Below are 24,860 nucleotides of genomic sequence, written 5' to 3' on the forward strand. Positions count from 1 at the left end.
CACACAGTGTTTCTAATTTGCTCCCTGGCCTGCCAGCAGATTGAAAAAGGGACTTTCTGCTGTTGAATCATCAAAGCTCAAGTGAACTCCCACTCACTGCATAAAGACTGCTGAAAGTCTAGCAAATTGCACAATAAGAAACTGCCAAAAAATCTAAATGGAAACTATTTTCTGATGTTGCTAATTTTTTTAACTGAATACCTATTTTTTTTTAATGAGAAACATACAGAAACCTTTATTAGTACTTCAAGCAAATGTAATCAAAACAAAAGTTGAAGTGGGTCATTGATGGAACACCATGACCTCTCTTCAATTATGTGTACTGGCATGTGTTCTAATACTTTTGAGGACAAGGCAAATAGGTTCCACCCTGGGACTTTGAATTTCCATGTTGACTTTGAGTAGATGTCCAGTTTCACCATTAACTCAGTACTTAATGTTATTCTTCTTCCCCCACAGATGAATCCTTCAGTCTAGGCCTGAAATTTGAAGTTGTTTTTGAAATACGTCCCCGAAGCAGCTCAGGAATTCTACTGCATGGCCACAGCGTGAATGGGGAGTACTTGAATATGCACATGAGAAATGGACAGGTATAACTAAGACCACATTTCTTCCACTGTTCTGATGGTTTCTTCTGCTATGCATTTGGGGTCTGTTATATGAAGCTTTTGTCTTACAAATTTGCCATTACTCAATTCTTATTCCTCTGCTAGATATGTTAACTGCTTAGATTAGGCAACCCAGATACTTCTTTTAACATACAAAAACATAACACCAAAGACAAAATCGGATCACTTTACTGATATCAACAATTAATATTTAATGAGCAGAGCACTGGTGCTTTGGTACTGTTCTTTCATCCATTCATTAAAAATGTATAACAAGTAAGGTGATTTGATTTCACTTGATTGATTTTTATTTCTTGTATGCTAAGAGTCTGAGTTGTGCTCACTCTCTTCTTGCTTTAATAGTTGTGTATGATGGGGAGCGTGGAGGAAAAGGCAAAGTTCTGATTGTCTGTCTACCCAGCCTCTAGACCCCTGGATTTTCCTAAGGCTGTTAATTGAAAGAGAGAAGTTTGAAATGAATTTATCAGATAGTTGTTGCTGTCGCTTTTTTTTTATGTTCATCACTAGACTCTGGATCCCTCCATACTAGGGATTCTAAACATGCAGCAATAAGCTGCAGTCTAAATAGACAAAACAAGCAAAGGCTTAGAACAGAAAAAAAAAAAAATATATATATATATATATATATATATATACACATGAGAAATGGACAGGTATATATATATATATATATCTTTTTTCCCTTTTTGTAAAAAAAAATCTCCGAGACTAGGCAGTGTGAATATTCTGTGGCCACTGCAATGCACTACCCAATACCAAACTGTCAGACAAACAGAAGGATATTTAAGTGAGGCTGGCTGAATCTCAGGTAGAAATGCAACACCTGAGGAAACATGTTGCCACTTCTCTTACAAGAACATAACTTTAAAATAGAGAACCTGAGTGGACAGTTCAACACAGTCATTCAACCTATCCTAACGCAGGTGTCTAGCATAGGTGGGATGAGCTATCTTTCAGAGAATCTGTTTTTCTATAGAGAAGACAATAGGTGCTTCAGTAAGACGCCAAACTTTTGACAGCCCATGCTTACAGATGTAGCTACTCATTGGTAAATTAAAAAGAAATTAACATAGCACATTTCATTGCTATGTATCGTGCCACTCTTAAAGGTTGCACCTCTGTACAAGTGCACCAGCCTAGTACTTCTGTAAAGATCTGAAGGAATACTGGCATGTCCAGAAGGTTGTCGGTTTTTCTAGCTATCAGTTGGCCTAACAAAAGCTATCGCCTCACTTTTTACTTCAGACCTCACTTCCTGCATAATGCATATGCAAAACCAAAATCCATTATGGAAAAACAGTTCTTCCCTGCCTGTCACTGCAACAGGTATGACAGGTATGCTAGTTACCCTCTTAGTAAGCATCTGTGTTTTTACCATCATCTATCTGCTCTCCTTGAATTCATTACCAAAGACCTGTTTTGTGAAAACACTTCTGCTGGAGAAACAAGAATGATCAGTATGTTTAGTCCATTTTTCAAACGCCTGTATCTCTCTCTATCAGTATAGCTTGTCTAAGTGATTTATTAAGTCACTTTCTCTAAAAATTCTTCATTTGCTTTAATCACTCCTATGTATTTTGTCCAAGGGTGGATGAAAGAGAAGATGAGGATCATTGCATTTCTGTTTGCTGGTGCCCTTGTGAAGGAAAAGAAAAACAAAGAAAGAAAAAAAAAAAAGTTTTTAAATTTTCTTGGTTACAACTACACTGAAACAGAGATCCCCTAAAATTAAATATACATTGGTTCCTTACAACATTTTTAGACAACAAGCTGTCAGGAACAACTTAGACATTTGCCAAGCCTGAGACGCTTGTGTTTGGAGTTCTCTGGCAGTCACCACAGGCAATCTTGTGCCCTGCAGCAGGGACGTGGCGCTGCCCTGCCATTGCTCTGGTGTTAGCATGCAGGAAGATATTCATCCACGTGCTTAATGCAGAGGTGAAAATTTCAGAATTAGGTTCAGTTTCTAGCTCTGCCAAAGGCTTCCTGGTAAGCATGAAGAAATAGCTTAGAGGTTGTTCTTAGATATTTCTATCTATTCTTTTCTCACATCTTGACTGCTTGTTTATACTCAGTTTTTTCATGAATGTTTTCCTTATTAAGTGGCTATAAAGATGCCATAACATCATCTGATGCCTCTGAACACTAATTTAACACCCAGAAAATTATAGAGTAGAAGTACCAGAAAATTTGAGTGAAAATAGTTGTTAGTTTTGAATCTTTTTTTTTTTTTTGAACTCTTCTCTGAATTCAAATAATAAATGTTTCAGAACTGTTAAATCCTAAAAGTAAAAATCAAAATCTGTGAATTAGATGTGCTATTCCAAGAAATTTCATGAACTGTTATTCTTTCACTTATGTATTACTGGTTTTGAGTGGGGAATACCACATGATTACAACAGAAGGGAAAAAAAAAAAAAAAAAAAGAGAGAGAGAGAGAGAGAGAGAAAAAACAGAAGGGGTTTTACAGTGACTGTTACATTGTTTTCCCCCAGGTTACTGTGAAACTGAATAATGGAATCAGGGATTTTTCAACTTCAGTGACACTGAAACAGAGTCTCTGTGATGGCAGGTGGCACCGAATTGCAGGTCAGTAAAACTTGATCATCCCCTTCAGAAATGTTACAAAGCCCAATTCTCCCTCCCCAGCTATCCATCTCCATGGACCAGTGCACTGGAAATGGAGTCATATTTTCACTTCTGCTCTTTCACCTGTCAAGATGCAAGTTCATATGAAAGTGGCAGTCCTTTTCCTTGATCAGACATAGGAACCGTAGAGCTTCATGGGAGGACAAGCACAAAGTTCCTGCCGAATATCAAAAAGATGGATGCTTATTGTTCAGGAAACACAAAGCAGCCTAGCTGAAACACTGGCAACCTTTTCCAAGTTGTATACCAGATGATATTCTTCTTTTGCCAAATTTTCCAATTAGAGGTTAAATATACTGATATTTAATCCAATACTGGGCACAGGTCAAATAGGGGACATGGGGACCCCAACCTCACACAGAAAGAGGTCTACAGTCAATTTTTTTTTCCCTGTGGCAGACAGCCATCCTTCATTCCCAGGTTTGAAAGTCAAAAAGTACATCCAAACCTCAGGTACTCTGGATTCCCCTACCTTCCTCTCTGGGATGGTCATTTGGGATGCCTCACATTGTCACATCCAGAAGAGATCTGAGTGTGTGCTCTTTCGCCATGCATTCTGGTTTCCTTCTGAAGGAAGCCAAGGCACAGAAGCAAGGAAGAATCCTCAGTGCATTCCAGTAGGTCCCCTATTGGGAATAGCTACCAGTTTTACTCAGCAGCCCACCATTGCGTGCTCATACCTTGCAGCCTAGGCACAGCCACCAGCAGTCAAGAATCTCACTCAGAAGCACCCTTTTCCTGTGGTCTGTCTTGCATTGGCCCTGCTCTGTACCAGAATCTGCCCAGGCACTGACACTGGCACTTATAAGGGTTCACACCTAGTCTAGTAAAGACTAAATCAAACCACTTAGCTCAAACAGATACTCCTTTCTTTCATAAAATCTTCAAATGCTGTTTTTTACCATCTTTTTCATCTCTGTTCCTTCTCCTTTCAGTTATTAGAGATGCCAATGTGGTGCAGCTGGATGTAGATTCTGAAGTCAACCATGTAGTAGGGCCACTAAACCCAAAGGCAATTGACCACAGGGAGCCAGTGTTTATTGGAGGTGTACCAGGTAAGTGTTTGGCAACTTTGTTCTCAAATTTCAACAAGGAAAGCATAGAAGCTGGAGAGGAACCCTTTAACAGGGTGTGTAGTGAATAGGACAAGGGGTAATGGTTTTAAACTAAAAGCGGGTAGGTTTAGATTAGATGTTAGGAAGAAATTCTTCATTCAGAGAGTGGTGAGGCACTGGCACAGGTTGCCCAGAGAAGCTGTGGATGCCGCATCCCTGGAGGTGTTCAAGGACAGGTTGGATGGGCCCTGGGCAACCTGGTCTAGCATGAAGTTCCCAGCCCATGGCAGAGGGTTGGAATTAGATGGTCTTTAAGGTCCCTTCCAACCCAAAGCATACTATGACTCTATGATTCTATGATTATATAATTCTAAGCTTAGTTTTAATTAAAAAAAAAAAAAAAAAAAAAAAAAAAGAAAGAATAGTCTGGGAAAATTCAGAGGCTCAAGAGCTGATCAGAAATGTTCTGCCTCACATTCTGGAAGAAAAATGTCCTGCTTCATTGAAATTAAAATGTTCATAGTTGCTAGAGAGTTGGGTATGGGCTCAGTTCTCTAGTCTGCTAACTAGAAAAAATCACTGTTTTCCACTTTCCTTTCCAGTAAGGGCTTACTGCTTCAAATAAGTTATTTATTTAGTTAGTTGTTTATTCATTTATGGGATTGGAAACTCACTGTAAATGGAATCACAAGGATTTGTTGCTGGTAGGCTGCTTTCCTCTTCTGCAAGGAATGGCGTCTTTGAACACAATACCAAACATGAGGATCCTTTTTTTGACTAGTGATTCCTATTGCACAGATGTCTGCTAATGTGAATTTGTGACTCACAGACCATCTGTGTAGCGTGGGCCAAGATTACTACATTTACTTCCCTTATTCAACAGACAGAGCTACTCTGTTGGGGTTCATACACAAACTGTAATCAACACTACGTGATTCAATTTTTAAGTCATCTCCTGTACATTTCTCATTGAAAGCTTGCAGCATTATTTCTGTGTGCCTTGCATGTCAATCATGAGCAGCTCTAACTATACAATTTATTATATTGCTTATCTTGGATTAGTGGCTTGAGTGCATGATGTTCTCATCCAACCAACACTACCAGGAGAAAAAATGAGCCCAAAGGGAATCATAAAATCTATGCGCACATGCCTGTTCACTCTTTAAATCCAAATTGGAGTTTTATTAGGATAGAATTCTTCCCAGAGAGGTAATATAAAGTGGTAATTGCAAATGCTGTTCTGCGTCATAACAGAGCTTTCTATTTCTACATTAATTATAGAATACTAAAGCAATGCCATCCATTGGCTCTCTATATATTATTATCACCCTGGTACAAAAGAATCTTGTAATGAACTTCACAACAACAAACAAAATACAACACTATTGCCAGGTAAATACAGGAAACTAAATGCAACCTAACAAATCACAGACAACGATTCATGTAATGTTAATAGAAAATGCAATCATGCAGCCTGGAATTCATCTACTCTGTTACTTAAAATGCAGTTACCCAAAAATGCAAGATTGAACCTCTATTGACTATGTACTATTAAGAGTTTTACCTACATGTAGATAACTCCCCATATTTACTCTAGTGGCTTCTGGACTAGACATTAGTGGACTGGTCCAGACATTAAATGACCCTTGGCAAAGCTGCAGTTAGTAGCAAACTGAAAGGAAAGAATTCATGGAAGATTCTTGTCACACACATAGACTAGATTGCAGGCACCAACCTTCCTTTCATCCATGCAACCTGTTCAGTGGAACAAAAATATTTTTAGTGTATTATGACTCTTCCAAAAGCTTATTACTCCAGTAGCTAAACTTTTCTATAGAATTCGGGCTTTGGTTTTCTGTGTGACCTGGTCGCAAGTAGGATCTATTACAGCATGGGCTTTAGAATTGAACACTGAACTGCAATTGAGGAGACTCAGTTTCCAGTACAGATTATGCCACCAAACTGATTATTTTGGTCTTTCTAAACTCTAACTTCTTTTTCCTTAAAATCTGTTTCTTCCAGAGTCTCTGCTAACATCCAGCCTGACGACACGCAACTCCTTCATTGGCTGTATTCGTAATTTCATGATTGATGAAAAACCAGTGAGTTTTAGTAAAGCAGCTTTGGTTAGTGGTGCTGTAAGCATCAATTCATGTCCAGCAGCCTGATAGTGCACTGCATCAATGTAAAGTTTCTGTGGTCCTGTAAAGACCACAAGAAGGAAAAATAGAGCAAAAGTGTTCTACCCATCACCAATGTTGAGAGAAAAAAAAGAAAAAAGAAAATATCAAGGATCCATCTACAGAAAGGATTATGTTTAAAGGTCACTTCTAATGTTTATGTGCAAACAAAAATCACTGAAGAATAAAGAGCTATGGCTTCTGCAGTTCTCTTACTATACCACAAGAGTGAGCTTTACCATTTCTTTTAGTGTGTGTGGCCAATCTGTCACATGAAAATGTGGAATCATAAAAGAAATGTAAAATATATTAAATATGTTACTTCCAAGATAGATCCTGTATGTGATTTCATATTTTAGGTCACCATTTGTGTCCCAGGAAAAGATCTGCTACTGTACATTAAAAAATAAAGCCCACACTGCAAATAACCATGGTCAAAGATTTAAAACAACAACAAAAAAAATCAACTCATTTATATATTCCTCAATTAAACTGAGAGGCAGAGAGCATACCATGTCAGCCTTAACCAGTATCTTCCCCAGTCTCAGTAGGCAAAGGGTTTAACAGACAGAAGTGGTCTTGGCTCATTCTAGATGAAAAACTGCAAGCTCTGGACAGACTGGCACAGGGACTCCCTGGCAGATGGGATGCCATCATTGCCTCTCCGCTCATCTACACAGCCCAGTGTTGCGGCTCAATAGCCACAAGAGAATGGACAAGAGAAGAGAGCATGGCTCCAGGAGGAGAGAGGAAAGCATGCCTTTCCTTCCACCAACCTTGTCAGCTCTGCTTATGGCTTCAGTCCCATACCTGCTCTGCCTTCTGGACACACCTCCCATTCTTGTCACTGCAACTCTAAGCCCCCAGGACTAATGGCCCCCTATTTCTGGGAGTGGTGCCCAGCCCTCTCCTTTCATCACTCCACAGCCCACTGTTTAGAAGTTTAGAAGCAAGCAGCGTGAGTATCCCTCATTACCAAGCACATCAGGGGGTCCCCAAACCCAGCTGCCTTCAAAAGTTGTATTTTTCTCAGATATCAAAAGTAATATGCCTGCTCAACTCTTTCCTGTTTCCAGCCACTACTGAGACTGTGAGTAGAAAACTTTTAGGCCTTCTGGACTGGGATTTTTTTATTATTGATGCCAGGGTGATATCCTCAAATCAGTGAGCGGGACTCCCAGTGGGTTCTGGAGACTGCATGGTGTCAGGTAGCTGGGACAAAGATAAAAAGGGGAGCAGAAGTCTCTCTTGGTTCTGATGCAGCGATTTGTTAGATTGACCTAATCTTTTGATGCCACAACTTCAGCTAAGCTTCCTCTGGCCCTGGGCTCCTGAACCCCATTGCTGGAGAGAAAAGAACAGCAGATTCACAGCTTAGATAGGTTCGTTACAAGGATTACCAAAATTCCTTTCAAGGCTGTCTGCAGCTGCTAAGCAGAGATAGCTGAGAATAGCATATGCTTGTGCCCTCTAAGAGCATCACAGTTTAGCGAATGCTGGTTTTAAGTGGAGCATTATATGTTAACTGGCACACATATACTCACAATATTTTTCCATCTTACATTTACTTCAGACTAAAGCACATTTTCTCATATCCACATCCAAGCTCTGTCTGGTAAAAACAGTATTTTTCTTAGACATATTTGCTACAATAAGAGTTGGGTTTGTTCAGTGATTTTATATATAAAAATGACTTTTCTGATTAATCAGTCCTTTGCATACTATATATATATACAAAACAACAAAAAAATACAGTAAAATAGTACGTGAATAAAATGCACATTAAAATTTATAAATTGCTACCATTCCGTTTACTTCTCTTTAATACACCCCCAGCTAATCAAACACAGCAACAGTGGAGGACATCTTCCTCAAGTGTCCTGTCTAGGCCTCAGAGATGCAGGTTTTCCCTCTGCAGAATAGGGTTTCCAAAAAAATAAAAAATAAAATATTAAAAAAAAAAAAAGCCTACAAACTGGACGATTTTTGTAGTCAGAGGAGAATAGAGAACAACTTGAGTTCCTCTGCTCCCAACACTCTCATGAACCTTGAAATTACCATTCCACATGCACCCAAAAATTCTGTCTGATGCATTACATCACACATATCCGCAATCATTTCAAAGCTCCTGGTGTTTAGGAAAAGGTAATTGCCTAAGCAGAAATCTTAACAGAATTAAATTCACCCTTCTGTCTTAAAACTCATAGCTATAGAGCAGAAAACACTTCATTTACAAAGATCTGGGAAAAAACTCCATGTTCTCAGGTACAGTGTTAGATTGTTCATTTGCATTTTCAATATGAATATAACTAACTCAATTCTGCATGAAGACAAAACACACACACACACACAGACACACACACAAAAAGACCTTAAGGAGCTTATACATTTCCTCTGACACCTTCAAGATTTTAATGTGTTGTTACATCATGGAGTATTCTGAAATTTGACATTTCGATGGCTATATAAGAAAGAATCCAACTTCAAGCTGAAACACTCAAAAAAATGCTTCAAAGTAGACTATTTAATTAGGATCTCTGCCCCCTCCCTCTTTTATTTCTGAAGATCTGTAGAGATCTCCCACAGTTCCTATCAAATTTCTTTCTCCTCAGGGATCAAGAGTATGGACAATAGCCTGAAAAGGAAAATGAAAGATGAAAGGTTAGAGATTTGACAATAATTCCCCAACAGCCAACAATTCCAAGTAAAACAACTTAGTATGTGAACTAAGCAATGATAAAAATCCAGGAATAACATTGGTTCAAATTCCAGTGTATTCTCCCTCCAGCAACATGTGACCTAAATAGTCAAATTAAAAAGTTGCTGAAAGCATAGCACATACGTTCATGATGCACATTTGGCTCTTCTTCGGATTGGGATTTAAGGGTTATTCACAGATTCACAGTGGGCCATGTCAACTCATTTCCTCTCAATAACATTGTAAGTTACTCCTACAATTCAACTCATGTTCCAAAGCTGTGCATGCTGTTGCTGTACAACATCAACAATAAAAATTACTAAGAAAATAAGGGTAAGGAACATGCAGTAGCATAAGACTGGTGATTAAATAATTCATATAGGCAAGAAGTCTCTGAGGGAACTAGATTCATCTGTTTATACTATGGTAACCAGGAGTTTGAACTGCAATGAAACAGGTCAGTGCGTGACTATTTCTTTTGCACAGTTGAACTGCCTTCATTAAGCCTCCAAGCGCATGCATCAAGCCAAACTGGTAATTATGTACCCACTTTCTGCCCTTCAGACCTCTTTTGGAAGCTAAAAAGTATTCCCATATGAACATGAAACTTAATGCATCCATGATTCAGAATGTTTCCTACCTCAGGGAGAACAATCATTTGCCATCACAGACCTCTTAATAGTACATTGGAAGACAACGCCTGGGGTTTCTTGCTGCAGCCTGATGTGCAATGGAGCAAATCCCACTAAGATGAATTGTGATGGGACATAGACCACAAAAACTACAGCTAAATGAAACAAAAAGTAGAAAGTGTAACTAACTGGGAAAAAAAAAAAAAAAAAAAAAAAAAAAAAAAAAAAAAAAGCCAGAGTCAGTAACAGAAGAGACTTCTGTAGACTTTAAATTAAGCTTTAAAATGTTTACAAGCATTGTGGCACTGTTTTCACTGTTTTTAGCCAAAGTTAGGCCAAAAAGACACATGAAGGGAAGACTTTAAGGACATGATCATACTCGAAATTATAGAAATAGCCTCACATCCAGCAGCTAGAACAGACCACAGTTTTGGACCAGTCTCGGTAATCACAGGGAACAAAAGCTACAGATTACACTTAGTCTGTTCAGAGAGATGTGAAATTACTGTCTGCTTTCCTGATTAATATTCATGTAGTTTTACACTAGTGGTTGTTTATAAAAGAAGAGTTTGAGGCAGCATTATTCTATTCAGGCAGTATTACTCTATTCATACTGAGGTTTCCATCCACCTGTAACAATGAACCCACTGGTCCTTTGCAACTTCAAATGTGAAGCCTGTGTAAGCTTAAACTACTCCGTACTTTTCCTTAAGAACTTAAAACACTACAAATTTACAGTAGATGGATTCTTTTCTTTCAACACAGTTTTTAAAAATTAGCTTGGATATGTATTTCTTATATTTATTTCTTATATATCAAGTATTACTGTTATTGTTTGCAGCAATATAGTCAATATTTTCAGGGAAGTTTTTTTTAGTCATTCGCTATAACTTTGTTTTACTGGGGACTTGTAATCTCTATGGGATCCTAGGTCGTGTCCAGGAGTCAGCACTATGGTTGTGCCAGTCAATGAAGGTTTAGGGCATACTGACTGGGTCCCAAAGCTGCTGTGTTCAACACTGAGGAGAAACCACCTCCTTAACCCACTGTGGACAATTATTTGCTCAAGAAATATTAAACTGAGCTTAAAAAAAATGTAATTTACGGGGTTGGTGGGAGGGCATATCATTGGGCATTCCCAAGTGAGCCTGTTATTATTTTTGATGTATAGTTTCATATAATTTAATATATTTTGCACCAGCGAGTGAATCATGTATTTGGGAAATATATTTGGGAAAAAAAATGTATCTTTTCACACAGTTTTTGACAAAAATAATAACATCGAGTTGAATTCCGTATTCCCCACAGAACGCCTTCAGCAACTTCCTCCCTCAGCAGCGGCGGCCGTTGGGACGCGTGGGCACCATGCCCAGCCCCACCCTAGGCACCGCCCACCCTCCACACCGCACCCCCCTCCCCCGGAACGTTCCATTCCACGCGGCCCAGCCCCCTCGGCGAGCCCGGCGGGTGGAACGTTCCACTGCGGGGAAGGCGGGGGGGTGGGGGGGATGTACAGAGCAGAGCAGAGCCGAGCTGCGAGGCGGCTGTGAGGCGGCTGTGGCGGCCATGACGCAGTCGGTGGTGGTGCAGGGTAAGGGGCCGCAGCGCCGTCCCGCCGCCATTTGCCGTGCCCTGTCCTGCCCGTCCCCGCCTGACCCGTCCCCTGTCTCTCCCCTTTGCAGTGGGCCAGTGCGGGAACCAGGTGGGCTGCCGCTTCTGGGACCTGGCGCTGCGGGAGCACGCCGCCGTCAACAAGGTAACGGCGCCGCTTCCCGGGGCAGGCGGCCCGCACACGCTGCCTGCTTCGTTAAATTAAAGGCCGCGCTGTCCCCTGAGGGCCGGCCTTGCCGTGTGTGAGGAAACGGGAGGGTTGGTCACTGCCGGCTCTGTCACCTTGGCCCTGGAGTCCTCGGCAATAAAGCTAAAAAACCGCCACCCCAAAGCCTTTCCATACCAGTACATGATGTGAGGTGACTTGCTCTGCAAGTGTACGGACCAAAATAGTGGGGTGAAGAGGGCATAGGGATGTGCTGAGCACCCTGTGCAAAGTGCACTCTTCATGCTACTCTTCACAGAGATACCATTTGCTGACAAACACCTTGTGTTAGCAGAGGTAATGATCAGCAGACCCTCGCAATGCCTTTTGCTGAAGCAGCTGTAGTAAGGCAATAGGTGAAGTTCATATGTATATGGAGCATCTCTTGGTTTTAGTGTCATAGGCAACGCTGACTTCCAAACTCTGCTTCATCAGGACTTGAAGAATGATAATCTGGAAAAGGTTAATAACATTAAAGTGTATGAAGCTGACAAATATCTTTAGCTTTATGGTGGGAGAAGTGACTTACACACCGTCCCTCAGCAGGGAGCTTGGAAATCACAGATACAGCAGCGTATGGTGCTTTCATTTCCACAGAACATCTTGGGCATGAAACTGACCCAGCGTCACATCACTGATGAGCTGAACCAGCTAGACAGCAGCCATTTAGTAATTTCATTGAGATCTTCAGTAAAATCCTAAATCTTCGGAAATGAGGGAAAAGTATTTATTTAATCTTTGGCTGAACAAATTATTTGCTAGCTACATCCTCCTGTTGGTTTTTACTATCAACTGACACTTCAGTGACTTCTGTCACTGAAACACACAGTGTGTTTTAATGCTGACTGGAGCTGGTTGGATAGAACTCTGATGTGTACCCTGGTTTGAGTGGGGATGTTTGATAACCCTCAGAGGTTCACTCTAATGTAAATTATTCTGTGAAAAAGCACAGAAGTTCTGACATAACATCTTATCTCAATTTTTTTTATTTTCAGAAAGGAATTTATGATGAAGCATTAAGCAGTTTCTTCAGGAATGTAGATACAAGGTAAGACTTCTTATCAAGAAACTCGTGAGTTTAACACAACAGATCAACAATCCTAGTCCCTCCTCGTAACCTTTAAATTAAAGTTTGCTTTTTTTTTCAGGTCACATTTATTATGTGCTAGAAAAAGATTTTCTGTCTTCTTTTTTTTGTCTTCTCCTCAAAACACTATCTTACCTTTCCATTCTAAATATATTTACTTCAATAACTAAATTTGTTGAAAGTGTCTGGCTTTGCTTTTCTTTCCTCATATACAAAAAATGGACAGTCAAGATCTGATAGCTTTTGCCCTTGCCAATCATGATAAGATTGCGAGTTCTCTGAATAATAACTTAGCAGCATGTATTGAAGAGTTGTAGGAGGAATTACATAGAAGATAGAAAAGGTCCTGTCAGTTTTTAAATCCCCTTTACCTGATTTTTATCTGTAGTTTGCTACACAGAGTGGTGGTTGTAATTTATTTTTTTTAAGTTATCCAATTCATACCTTAAAAATCATATCTGTCTGTCCAGCTACAGAAATCTTTGTAGTGGGCACCTGGATATTGTTGTTACATTGTAATTCGTTAAGAAGCATTTGACCAGCCTCTGTTTACTTCCATCATACAGCAAAAATACCGTACTCAATTGTAGCTGGAATGGCATTGGAATGATATTTTGTCTCAATTCTTTATCTTAGAAATTCTTAGAATATATTTTTTTTTGTCAAGAAAATCTGATTGTAAACAATGTCTGTGTTTTTATATGTGCCAGGTGAAAGCACCAAATTTCAAAAGCAAAATAAGTTGGCTGCAATGTAAACATCTCCTTTTTTCTCTGTACATGGAAAGGACTTACCTTGGTGAATACTGTAGAAGGTGCAACAAGCATCTGCTCATGTGCTGCAAGAACGTACACCTTCTGTAGTAAAGGCTGCTGCTAGTATCATCTTTCTGGAAATCAGAGATTACAGCATTCAACAAAGAGAACATCTGAAAGCCTCCTATAATGATGGCAGCAACGGCCAGAAGGCCAGCTTGCTCCTATAGACTGAGAAGCAAAATACTTTCTCCTACCTTCATCAAGCTGGTTGTATAACAATAACTACTAAAAGCAACTTAGATCAGCCAAAATAATTACCCAGTTTTAAAGTGAACATATGTGTGTGTGACCATGAAGGGTGCTAATGAGCTAATTGCATAACACAGTTTCCATATTTGAGTCTTCTTGTGGTAAATTTACATACCCAAAACATCTATTAAATATGGCTGGTGATGTCTTACCCCAAAGATCATGCATGTTGCATTCAGACTGGATGGACTTAATAAAAAATGCATGGTTTTATATGCAGAAAAGCATGTCTTAAATAAGCCAAGGGGATTCATCAAAGTGAATGGAAGTACAAGCTGTCGTGAAAGACGGCAAAGACTAGCTAAAGAAAGATACAGGGTTTGTTTGTTCACTCGTTTATTTTCTCTTTGGATTTTGTTAGTCCCTGAAGAGAAATAGAACTTCTCTGGCTGGATTTTCTGGTGCTACAGCAGGCTCATACAGGGAGCTGCATAGGCTAGAGTAATCAACATGAGTACTGTAGGCTGCTGTGAGCTGCTCAGCAAATGAGAAGTGTTTAGAGAGCTGCTTTGAGCGAGACTGTAGAAGCTCCTTTAGCAGTCCAGTGCAGCCCCATCCTCTTTCTTCCACTTGATACTTGATGGGAATGAGCATGGTCAGAACATTTTGTGCTTTCAGCTGATGTTTTGGATTATTATTGTGGCTGAATGTAGAATAGTCTAAGAGATATTTCATATTGTGTCATCTTAGGGTTGACTGGCCCCCAGACTAGGTAAGTTGAGGGAAAAATTAGTCATCTTCCAGTATCCCTATCTTTTTTTTTTTTTTTTTTTTGTGTGTTGAGTACATTTGGGCCAGACCAGAATACCTCATCCTTTGAGTGCAGAAGCACCAGCATTTAATTATGGAAAAAGGCACTTGTACACAATGCACAGACCTCTGGACTGGCTCAGTACAACCAATCCTGGGGAAAAAAAAAAGGATACTAAAGCTGTGTCAGCACAGCATGATTTCTGACCTAGTAAATCTTAATGGCAGAATAAGCCAGGCACTAGTGCTGTTATGCTGCTTTCACACCTCAAGCAGTAAAACAGTGCTGTACTACCCCCACTGAAAATCTAGCAGTGTTATTTGGTGAACTATCTACCATTATACGATGCAGATGCATGACATGCTAGAAAAAAAGAGGCTACTTTCAGTTTTGGCAATGCTTGTAGAACTCAATTAGAGGCTGTAGTGGAGAGGAATGTTTCAATGCTTATCCTTTTCAGCCTCATGAAGTACTGCTTAGAATATTCCTCGTTGAGATTGTATCCCGTAATTGTATGCTTTTAGGAAATTACGAGGCATTTCTTAGGGTGCATTTCAGGGTGTTTCTGTTTGTATTGTAATAGCCCTCTGAACATTGAAAATTAAGGAGGGAATTGTATTCCAATACACATTGCCTTATTTTCTATTATGGTTCTGAGCTTGAATTTTTTTTCTTTTTTTCCAGAAGCGCTGGTGACGGTCCTGATATTTACAAAGGAAAAATCTGCTCTTTAAAAGCACGAGTAAGGCAATCTGTAATAGCTGTTCTTTTCACATTACATACTTATGTTCAACTGTGTAAAGATTTTCCTAATATTCTTATAAATGTGTATGTTTTGATTTACTATTTATTATTTACTAAATTTTGAATATCAAAATTTCCAACAGTAACTTATGGTTCAGTGGAGTAATGCAGTTTTCAGCCAGGCTTGTTCCTTAATTTAAAGTATAATTTTTAATAAAAGAATTGCAGATATTATCAAGCAAGGTTTTATTTGTAAATTTTAAGGGGGGCAGGGGAGGTGAGCCACTTGTTTCTAAGTGATTGATAAGCAACAAAACGTGAAACATAACTGCTTCAATTCCTTTACTTCTGAGTATTTGGGAAAAAGTATTATTAACATTTTAACACAATTGCAGTATCTGAAATGCCCTTCTATTGAATGACTTCTGGCAAAGCAGGCAAGGTGAATTTTACAAGTTAGCCTCTTAGTTAACAAGTGGGGAAAAAAGTCTCTTTGGAGCACAGTAGAAACAACATACCTTTGATACTGTAAATAATTTTCTATTTCTTTTGTTATTGTTTCAAAGAGTGGCTTTCTTACTGCCTGAATTGTAACACATGCCTTTCTCACAGGCGCTGTTGATTGACATGGAGGAGGGTGTGGTAAATGAAATTCTGCAGGGACCATTGAGAGATGTGTTTGATAGCAAGCAGCTTATCACAGATGTTTCTGGTTCAGGAAACAACTGGTGAGATCCTCTTCAGAAAGTACTTCTTAGTAACTAATTAGATGGCATTTGAAAAGGGAAATGATAACAGTAGCTTTCTAGTTCATTCTGCTGCACCTGGGGAGCTGCAGCATATTACCAGTGAACTTCGGAGTCACTGTTGCCTGGAGGAAGGCTTTGAAAAGCATTTTGCAGGAGGATAATTCTGCTGATAAATCATTTCTTCTGTTTTTTTTTCTTTTAATTTTTTTTTTCAAAATAACATGCTTTACGTTTTGCTTTTTGTTGTTGTTCTTTTTTGGCATTCAGCTGTTACCATTGCTCAGTCAAACCCCTAATCAATCTAGTTTAAGACTGTGCAGCTAGTAGAAATGAGATATATGAACAAATGCATTTCAGATTTCTGTGCATCATGGAGTCTGGCTTTGTGCATATAAACTACATTACCAAAAAGAGAAATTCAGAAAAAGTTTGATTAACGTAATGAATTCCAAATTTTCACTGCATCCATCTCTGATCTCTTGAACTGTTAGTCAATATCTTACAAAATGTCAAATAGAAGGAGCTAAAAAACTGAAAGACTAGTTGATGGAGGTTGTTTTTCATTTGTTTGTTTGTTTTTCTTATATTTAGGGCAGTAGGTCACAAGGTATATGGCTGTCAGTACCGGGAAAACATTGTGGAAAAGCTGAGGAAAACTGCAGAACATTGTGATTGTCTACAGTGTTTTTTTATAATTCATTCTATGGGAGGTGGTAAGTATGCTTTTCATAGTAAGTATGATCGCACATGCTGCAGGTGAAAAGAAAAACAAAACCGTAGATCTTGAAAAGAAGGTTGCTGTAATAATCTACATCATGCTGAATGCAGAAAAAAAGCACAGTCCACTTAGGCAGACTCGTAATTATTTATTATTTGTTTTGTTAGAGTACTGAGGAGTCCTAATCGTGAACTTACTGAAGTAAGTTAGAACAGAAATATGTTTTCAATCTAAAAGAGAAGACAGCAGATACATTTAGACAATTTACATCAAATACAAGGAAACACTGAGATAATACTGATCAGAAGAAGGGCCAGTTGCCTCAGAATGTTGAAATAATTGCTGTAATCAAGTTGTTTTTAATTGTACGGAAAATGTTTTCAGGAAGGCTTTGAAGGAGACTCGGTTGCTTAACTCCATTGTTTTTCAATTTTCCTTCCACACAATTCTGTTGAATTCTGTTAATAAATCAGATGGGACAATCCATTGTGGTGACAATTTTGTCATCTCTGTATTGCTGCTAAGTATTCCTCCCCCAGAAACAGCGGGGAAGAGGGGTCAGGAGCATGTATTATAAACGGTTATGATACCAAAACAGACACTGAAAATAGCTCTAAATATGACACAGGAGTTTTGTCAAGGGCCTTTTTTGTGGTCATTTGCTTAATTTGAGACCCTAGTTATTTCCATTACGGCAGAAAAATGCTGTGTTGTTTGTAGATAAAAAATTGTCTGCTGCTGAGAATGTGAGCTGTCCAAGACGGAAAAAAAATAGTTTAATTCTCTTACTTGAACTTAGTGCTATGTGCTTAGTGCTAATAAGGGAAAAAGCGTGTGTGCTGGGATAAAGGAGTTACTCTTTTTTAACTGGAGATTGAGGGAGTTTCATAAATTTCCCAGGAGAAAAGTAAACTTAAATAATTGCTTGGATTAGTTGTGTTTTTTAAACAAATGTTTTGTTTCAAAATTCAAATTAAAGGCTTTATAGAAACAGAAGTCCTAGGTCAAAAAACAAAAAAAAAGAAACGGTTACGTATTATGACTTCTTGGTTTGCAGAAATTTTTGAGATTGTTTACTTGATCCTGTCTGGTACTGTTTGGGAAAAACTTCTATCATGTAATTATTTCTTGTCTTGGAAAAACTTTCCGTCCTTAATTTACATCTGAGTAGCTTCCACTGTCTTCCAAATGCTTCAGAAAATGCTCACTAATATAAATAATTGAAAAGTTGTATGTTTCCAACATATGAGACTAAGTGCTTATAAGAACATGGGGGACTTCCTCTCATTCTGGCTTCCTCCCTAATTATTTTTAGGGACCGGATCTGGTCTTGGAACTTTCGTACTAAATTTGCTTGAGGATGAATTCCCAGAAGTATATAGATTTGTTACTGCAGTTTATCCCTCTGGTGAAGATGATGTTATTACTTCTCCATATAACAGTGTTCTGGCTATGAAGGAGCTTAATGAACATGCGGACTGTGTGCTACCAATAGAGAATGAAGTAAGGAATAACACTCTGTTTCTATCAATTTCTTTTTTATTAGATTGAATATAGGAAATACTTCTTCCTCCTGAGTGTTGATAAGAGTGATAAGTGAACTCCTGAGTAACTTGCAGGCTTTTGAAATGAATCACTTAAAAGATGCTCTGTACTTTGCTTCCACCTGCAAAGATGTCTAGAGTGATATATGTATTTTTTTTCATGATTATTTCAAGGTAGGTAGTGAGAAACTCCTGTTTACTAAAGCTGAAATTCCTACATCTTTTAGCATCAATTTGTATGTAGTATTAGTATACTGCTAATGTACTAATATTCTATTTTTAAGGGAAATGACTAACCCCACCAAATTCCAACAGGCGTGACTTTAGTCACGAGTGATTTGGGCATCATGCAGACATGCCTGACTGCACAAACAGAAGCAAGAGAAAGTAAAATATATTTAAGGAGTGTATTTTTGCTTTCGCAGGAATTATGAGGATTTTGAATAGTTAAATAAAATTCAAATTTCTGAGTCAAGCTATGTACGTTTGTGACATGTAAGGAACAGATGTTTAGAAACACTTCGGTCAATTGGAACTGGTCAAAAGTTGGGCATATGTGTATCAAAGGTATAATCTCTGAACGAGCACTAAAGTCTTATTTTTTTCTTTAACTGAAATGGAAAAATCGGGGTACAGCATTTGAAAGCTCTGTATACAACACTTCTTGCATGCTTTTTGTTGTGCTTTTTTTTTTTTCTCTCTCTCAAAGTCTCTGTTTGATATAGTTAACAAAATTCATCAGATGATGAATTCTGGGAAGCTAGGGTCAACTGTGAAGCCAAACAGCTTGGTAACATCAAGTGCAGGCATCACAAAAGCCATACAGGAGAAGCCATTTGATGCAATGAATAATATCGTAGCCAACTTGCTGCTGAACCTAACAAGGTAAGGTTATAGACTCTGTACAAGTAATATTGCTGGAGGCACAGCGTGTGCTGCAAATATGCAGGTCTGCATCAGCTCAAAGAAAATTGTTTTCAATTTGATACTAGTCTCCTCTTTTTAAGAATTGCTTATTAAATGTTGAAGTGCTTGGATGTATTTATATTGCAGAGGTTTTGCTGTAGCTGTAATAGTCTTAGATCTGAAATACGAACAGGTTCATGGACAAAAGGATGTTGTCCTCTATCAATGCTTAATGGCACCCAGGGAGGTTAGCAGTTCTGGGCCAACTATATTATTTTATAAGTATCATCTGATCATTGTTGCTGGTAAACTGTCTACTGCTGCAGGAAATTTTTGATGAAACAGAATTTCAAAGTATTAGTCTGTTTTTCTTTTAAACAGTTTGTTATGACTGCTAGGTCACACATGTTTCATTACAGCCCATTTATTAACACTGGCGTCAAGCAGCTATGTCCACACACTGAAAAACAGTGCTAAAGACCACAGTTGGGAAGGTTAAGGTCTCATTCTTGATGATTAATTGTTCTATAATGAGAAATATAAGGAAATAAGAAATTGCAGTGTTACTGCCAAATGTGAAATTTTAGTAGTTATATATAAAGTGTTTCTTGAACACTGCATTGTTTTTTTTTTGTATGTAACTGTTGAAATACATACATATATATATATATATATATGTATGTTTACATTATAGAAGTTATTTACTTTGCTTATTACTATTTTGTAACAAGTCTGTTAATTTCTCAGCTCTGCTAGGTTTGAAGGTTCCCTTAACATGGATCTTAATGAAATCAGCATGAATTTAGTTCCATTTCCTCGCCTTCATTACTTGGTTTCAAGCTTGACTCCTCTGTATACACTGGCTGATGTTAATGTACCTTCTAGAAGGTAAGAAGAAAGCATTATTGTGGAGGTTTTACATTTGAAGCTTAATTTCTAATTCTTCCACTTTCCATTTAAAAATAAATGAATCCATTTTATAGCAAATCTAAGGGTAGATGTTTTAAAGAGTTTAAAAGCCTGCCATGTTTTCAAATTCATCCTGCTGATCTTGGGAACTTCCTTTTCTCTTTAATTGTTAAGCCAGCAGACTTAAATGTGTTTTTGATATTTCTATCAGAGAACTGTACTACTAAATGTTAAGTAGAATCCACACCACAAGTTCTTTTGAATAACACTTTGCAGTTGACTCACAAAATACTGTAAAGACAAACAATAAATTAAACTAGACTTCTTGGGAAGTAATGGTGTCTTGCTTCAGCCTGGAGATGTAATGAACCTATTTAACAGGTTATTTTAACTGTAAGTAGTCGCTTGTGAAACTTTGTGAGAGGTTTAACCCATTGACACGTTGAAAAAATAACCACTAATAATAGATTTCGCTGGTTTTGAGTTAAATTGAGTCAGCAAAAGGTCCAAATAGTGATAGAGACAGCTATAAGTCATGGAAGTACACAGAGTTGAGCAGAGGGCAGGACCATACAGGACCCCTCTTTCTGTACTAGCAAGTTCTGACAGTTCAGTCTGTTGAAACCATACCCTGAGGAAGCAATACAGCACTGGAGGGAAGGTAGCCAATTATAGGGCAATACTTAATCAGTCATGTTTCAGAATAAGGTGGAAAGGGTAGTATTTTTTTCCTCATTTTTGTCTCATTTTTATTTTAATAGGCAGATTGTTGCAGAGGTGATTTTAAAAATAATTGGAGACGGTAAGTGTAGAGAGTTTGGAACAAAAAGAAAGAATGACTTAGATGTTATAGGTCCTTAGAGACTCTTAAAAACATGACCATTGGTATCGCATGTTGCAGTAGAACTTGCTTAAGGAGATGAAGAGAAGAAGAATATGATCTGCTATATCAGCTTTTAAAGTAGACATACATAATAAAATCAGAGTAAGTGGACAAATGTGTATATGCTCTTCTTACGTCATTCATTAATTGAAATTAATACAAATGCAAAAATTAATTAAAATTAATACAATTATATGATTAATAATGATATGATATAATTAATACAATGATCTGATTGATGGATCCCTTTAAATAGTGAAGTGTAGCAGGCACATAACCAGTCATGGTTGGCAGCACTTTGTAATTTCCTGTCAGATCCATCACAAGCAGTGAGATTGTTCATTCAAATTGCCATATAACCAGAACCTCAAATAGTTAAATAGTCTTAAATATCTAACAGTTTATAACTGGTGACCTACATGTAAAAATTCTCAATAAATGTCTCTTAGTCCCTTCACTTCTCTTACTTCAGGCTCAACAGTTGGTTGTAACAGAGAGAAGAGAGGGAAAATACGTTTCATCTGTTTTCCAAAACTTTTACTGCCAACATAGATTTATATAAAGGTTTGAATCTTTTTGCTGTCATTCACAGTACTAGGTTAAATGTACCTTTATTTCATAGAATCATTCAGGTTGGAAAAGACCTCTAAGATCATCTAGTCCAACCTTTAGGTTTCTGAGACTTCACAAAATTTGAAATACTGAAGGTGGGTATTCTGAAGAATTTTTGTAGCCTTCTTTATTAAGAGAGAGAACTGTTTTCTCTTTACCTAGGTTGGATCAGATGTTTTCAGATGCTTTTAGTAGAGATCATCAACTAATTCAAGCAGATCCAAAGCATAGCCTCTATCTTGCTTGTGCACTTCTTGTTCGAGGAAATGTGCAAGTTTCAGACCTTCGCAGAAATATCGAAAGGTTTGTACTACCACAAAAAGTAGTCATGGTATTTGTTAAAAAAGTGTTTTGTTGTCCAGAGCACTCTCAGTTCATCTAACAAATTTCAGTACCAAATCAGTTTACTCATTTATTTTTTTTTACTTAATTGAAGAAGGAAATGTAAATAGCTTGCTTAACAAGTTAGAATAAGTCACGGCATTCTTGGACTTCCAAATAATGGGAGCTTACTAGATGTGCTTGTTTTGCTCTTCCCACTCTTAAATATGTAAAAGAAATCAAAGCCTGACCTTACAGAGGTCTTCTGCCAATATGGGATCATGAAGGGGTACCAAACCAGGCTGGCAACAAAGTCTTGTGGCTTTTTTTTTTTTAATTGGTTGGAAACAGAAATGCTGAGGTACTAAAAGGCCAGATCCTGTTCTTACCCCTGCCATCAGAGTGGTTCCAAAGAGTATTTATCAATATGGTGATACGTGCTTTACATATATATATACATATATAAATAAAATGAACCAACTAGAAGTAGGGTTTCTTTGTTGTTTTTGTTTGTTTGTTTGTTTGTTTTTCTGAATGAAAGTCATCTATTTCATGGTTACACTCATATAGCTAGGGAACCATGCTTACTTTAACAACTCTGTATTGTTAGCAATCATTTTCTACTTTTTACAGGTAGACTTATTGTCCCCATACAGTATTAATCTGCCCCTCTCATAAATCTAGGAGTAATTGCAGTCCCTTTTATAGAAATGAGTGCTTGTAACTTTACTTTTCACTGATGCATTAAATTAACAAAATAAATTTATATTTGCATTGTGAATTTAAATACATACTGTTAAAGTTCGGAGTCTAAATTGCCTTATTAAAAATGCTAATTCTAACTGGTTTGCTTAGTCACTAAGTCTTTAATATTGACCTTTTCAGTCTGTTTTCAGTCTGTTTGTTAGCAAAGGAAACTCTGGCTTTGTGTTGTCTACGTTCTATAGATAACTAAAGTTTTGTTTCACAGGTTGAAGCCTTCCCTGCACTTTGTCTCATGGAATCAAGAGGGCTGGAAAACTGGTTTGTGTTCAGTACCTCCTGTGGGTCATTCCCATTCCCTTCTGGCTCTAGCAAACAACACCTGTGTGAAACCCACTTTTATGGAACTCAGAGACAGATTCATGAGGCTCTACAAGAAAAAGGTTTGTCTCTGTAGCCACTAATCATTAGCATCTTGCAGTATTGGGAAACAAATCTTGGTATCACAGAGAAACTGCTTAAAAGTAACAGCCCAGGATTTATTTATTTATTTTGTGGTACCTATCAGAATCATTTTAACAGCTACTACTTAAAAAGTGTAAATCCCTTATTAACTTGTACCTACCAGACAATACATTTACTTTCTTCAACAATGAGGCAGTATCTGACAGATCTGCCTACCAGTTTGTTGAAGTGTACCAAAGAAGACAGAATGCGGAAAGATGAATGTATAAGAAATCAGTAATGCCAACTGTGGTTACATGGGGGTTTATTCCTAAAGTTGCTAAGTATGTAAGCAAGGGTTGTCATGAAGTAAATCTTTAAATCTACTTTCTACAGTGCTTGCACTTCCCTCTTCAGTGCAGGCTAAATGATGCTTATTGAGCCAAATGAATTATGTTAGATGCCAACAAAAAAGATAACATCAACTTTATTATTGTCATAGGCTCATCTTCACCATTATCTGCAAGTAGATGGGATGGAGCAAAGCTGTTTTTCTGAAGCTGTATTGTCTTTGTCTGACCTAATAGAAGAGTATAATGAACTGGATGCCACAAAAGGTGGACCTAGAGCAGATCCATCAAGACTGAAGATAGCTGTGTGAAGAAGAACTGTTACTTAAGAAAAAAAAAAAAAAGCATCCAATCACTTCAGTTAACCAGAATGGATTGCAGAGTGCCTATCTATTTATTGTCATTCCAAAGTGAGACTGGGACAACTGCTTCCTCAGCTCCCTGAGAAGTGTCATGCTAAGTGACAGGTCCAGCCTGTAAGAAAGATTTGCAGGCACCTAATTATGGTGGATATCAGTAAGAACATTCTTTCTAACTGTAGAATAAATTCACATACCATATGTTGCAAAGAGAAGAAAGAAGTTGTAGCAGCCAAAGAGGTAATTCTTCTCTCAGGCTTTCACCTTACAGTAAACTAAAGGCAGGCCTTAGTTCAGAGAAGGATCACTGTTGCTAGGCTTTTTATTTTTTAAACTGCAGTGATGAAGAGAAGAAAAGCCTGCGTGTTCTTTTTGTAGACTTTGCAGACCAGTAATCATTTCAGAATGCTCTAAGCTATGTTCATAGCTTCAACGTTTTCACTTCCTTCTCATAGCTCCATTAGAGCATTCTGGATTGATAACAAAATTGTGAATTACAGAAAATGCATTTTCTTTCAAGTTTTATACTTGGAATATTAATATGTTATTTTAATGATTCATATTTATGAATGCTGATTTGCACTTGATAATCAGATAATAACAGTATACCTCTGAGTAAGTGAAACATGCATGTATAATAAAGGTTGTTTGGAGAAAAAAAGTTTATATGCTTTAAAGAATGCAAGTAAAATGCTTTAATATTTATAATTACTGGGGTAAGTAGATTTGTGTATTACAATGGGAACTTTTACAAAATAAAATGTACAGCTATTTCCAATTGCTTGTCAACCTTGACTGTCTTAGAACATCAAGACGAATGAATTGTTACTGATCAGAGCGGGCCAATACATTGTTTTCCTAAAGCTTGAAGTCCTTCTAGCAGAGTTTGAGTGGGTGTGTAAGTTAGCACAATTTTCAGTGTTTAAGTCCAGAAGTATTCAACAAATCATTGTGATAACATTTGTTTAGAGAGTATTTTTAAGAAAGTGCTCTATACAGTCATCTGCTTCAAGTTTTGGAGCTCTATTAGCTGTAACGTCCACTTATTTTTTCCT

At 37.8% G+C, this 24,860-nt stretch overlaps 1 protein-coding gene across 2 annotated transcripts in view; it reads left to right on the forward strand.

The window, feature by feature from the left end:
- Nucleotides 1-24,675, forward strand: part of LOC101800985 (tubulin epsilon chain) — a 113,322-nt gene extending 88,647 nt beyond the window's left edge. The window contains exons 1-12 of one of the 2 annotated variants that reach the window (XM_027454685.3): nt 11,210-11,434; nt 11,526-11,599; nt 12,655-12,707; nt 15,249-15,306; nt 15,921-16,036; nt 16,649-16,770; nt 18,091-18,278; nt 19,029-19,204; nt 19,973-20,113; nt 21,792-21,932; nt 22,921-23,095; nt 23,599-24,675. In XM_027454685.3, coding sequence (XP_027310486.1) covers nt 11,410-11,434; nt 11,526-11,599; nt 12,655-12,707; nt 15,249-15,306; nt 15,921-16,036; nt 16,649-16,770; nt 18,091-18,278; nt 19,029-19,204; nt 19,973-20,113; nt 21,792-21,932; nt 22,921-23,095; nt 23,599-23,757 — 1,428 coding nt within the window. In that variant the 5' untranslated portion in view covers nt 11,210-11,409 and the 3' untranslated portion in view covers nt 23,758-24,675. Of the gene's footprint in view, nt 1-459; nt 591-3,124; nt 3,219-4,213; nt 4,334-6,355; nt 11,435-11,525; nt 11,600-12,654; nt 12,708-15,248; nt 15,307-15,920; nt 16,037-16,648; nt 16,771-18,090; nt 18,279-19,028; nt 19,205-19,972; nt 20,114-21,791; nt 21,933-22,920; nt 23,096-23,598 lie in introns of those variants that run through there. The other variant, XM_038175943.2, reaches the window with a different exon arrangement.
- Nucleotides 24,676-24,860: the final 185 nt, after the last annotated feature.

Source organism: Anas platyrhynchos, chromosome 3 (genome assembly GCF_047663525.1).
Source record: "Anas platyrhynchos isolate ZD024472 breed Pekin duck chromosome 3, IASCAAS_PekinDuck_T2T, whole genome shotgun sequence".
NCBI lineage: Eukaryota > Metazoa > Chordata > Aves > Anseriformes > Anatidae > Anas > Anas platyrhynchos.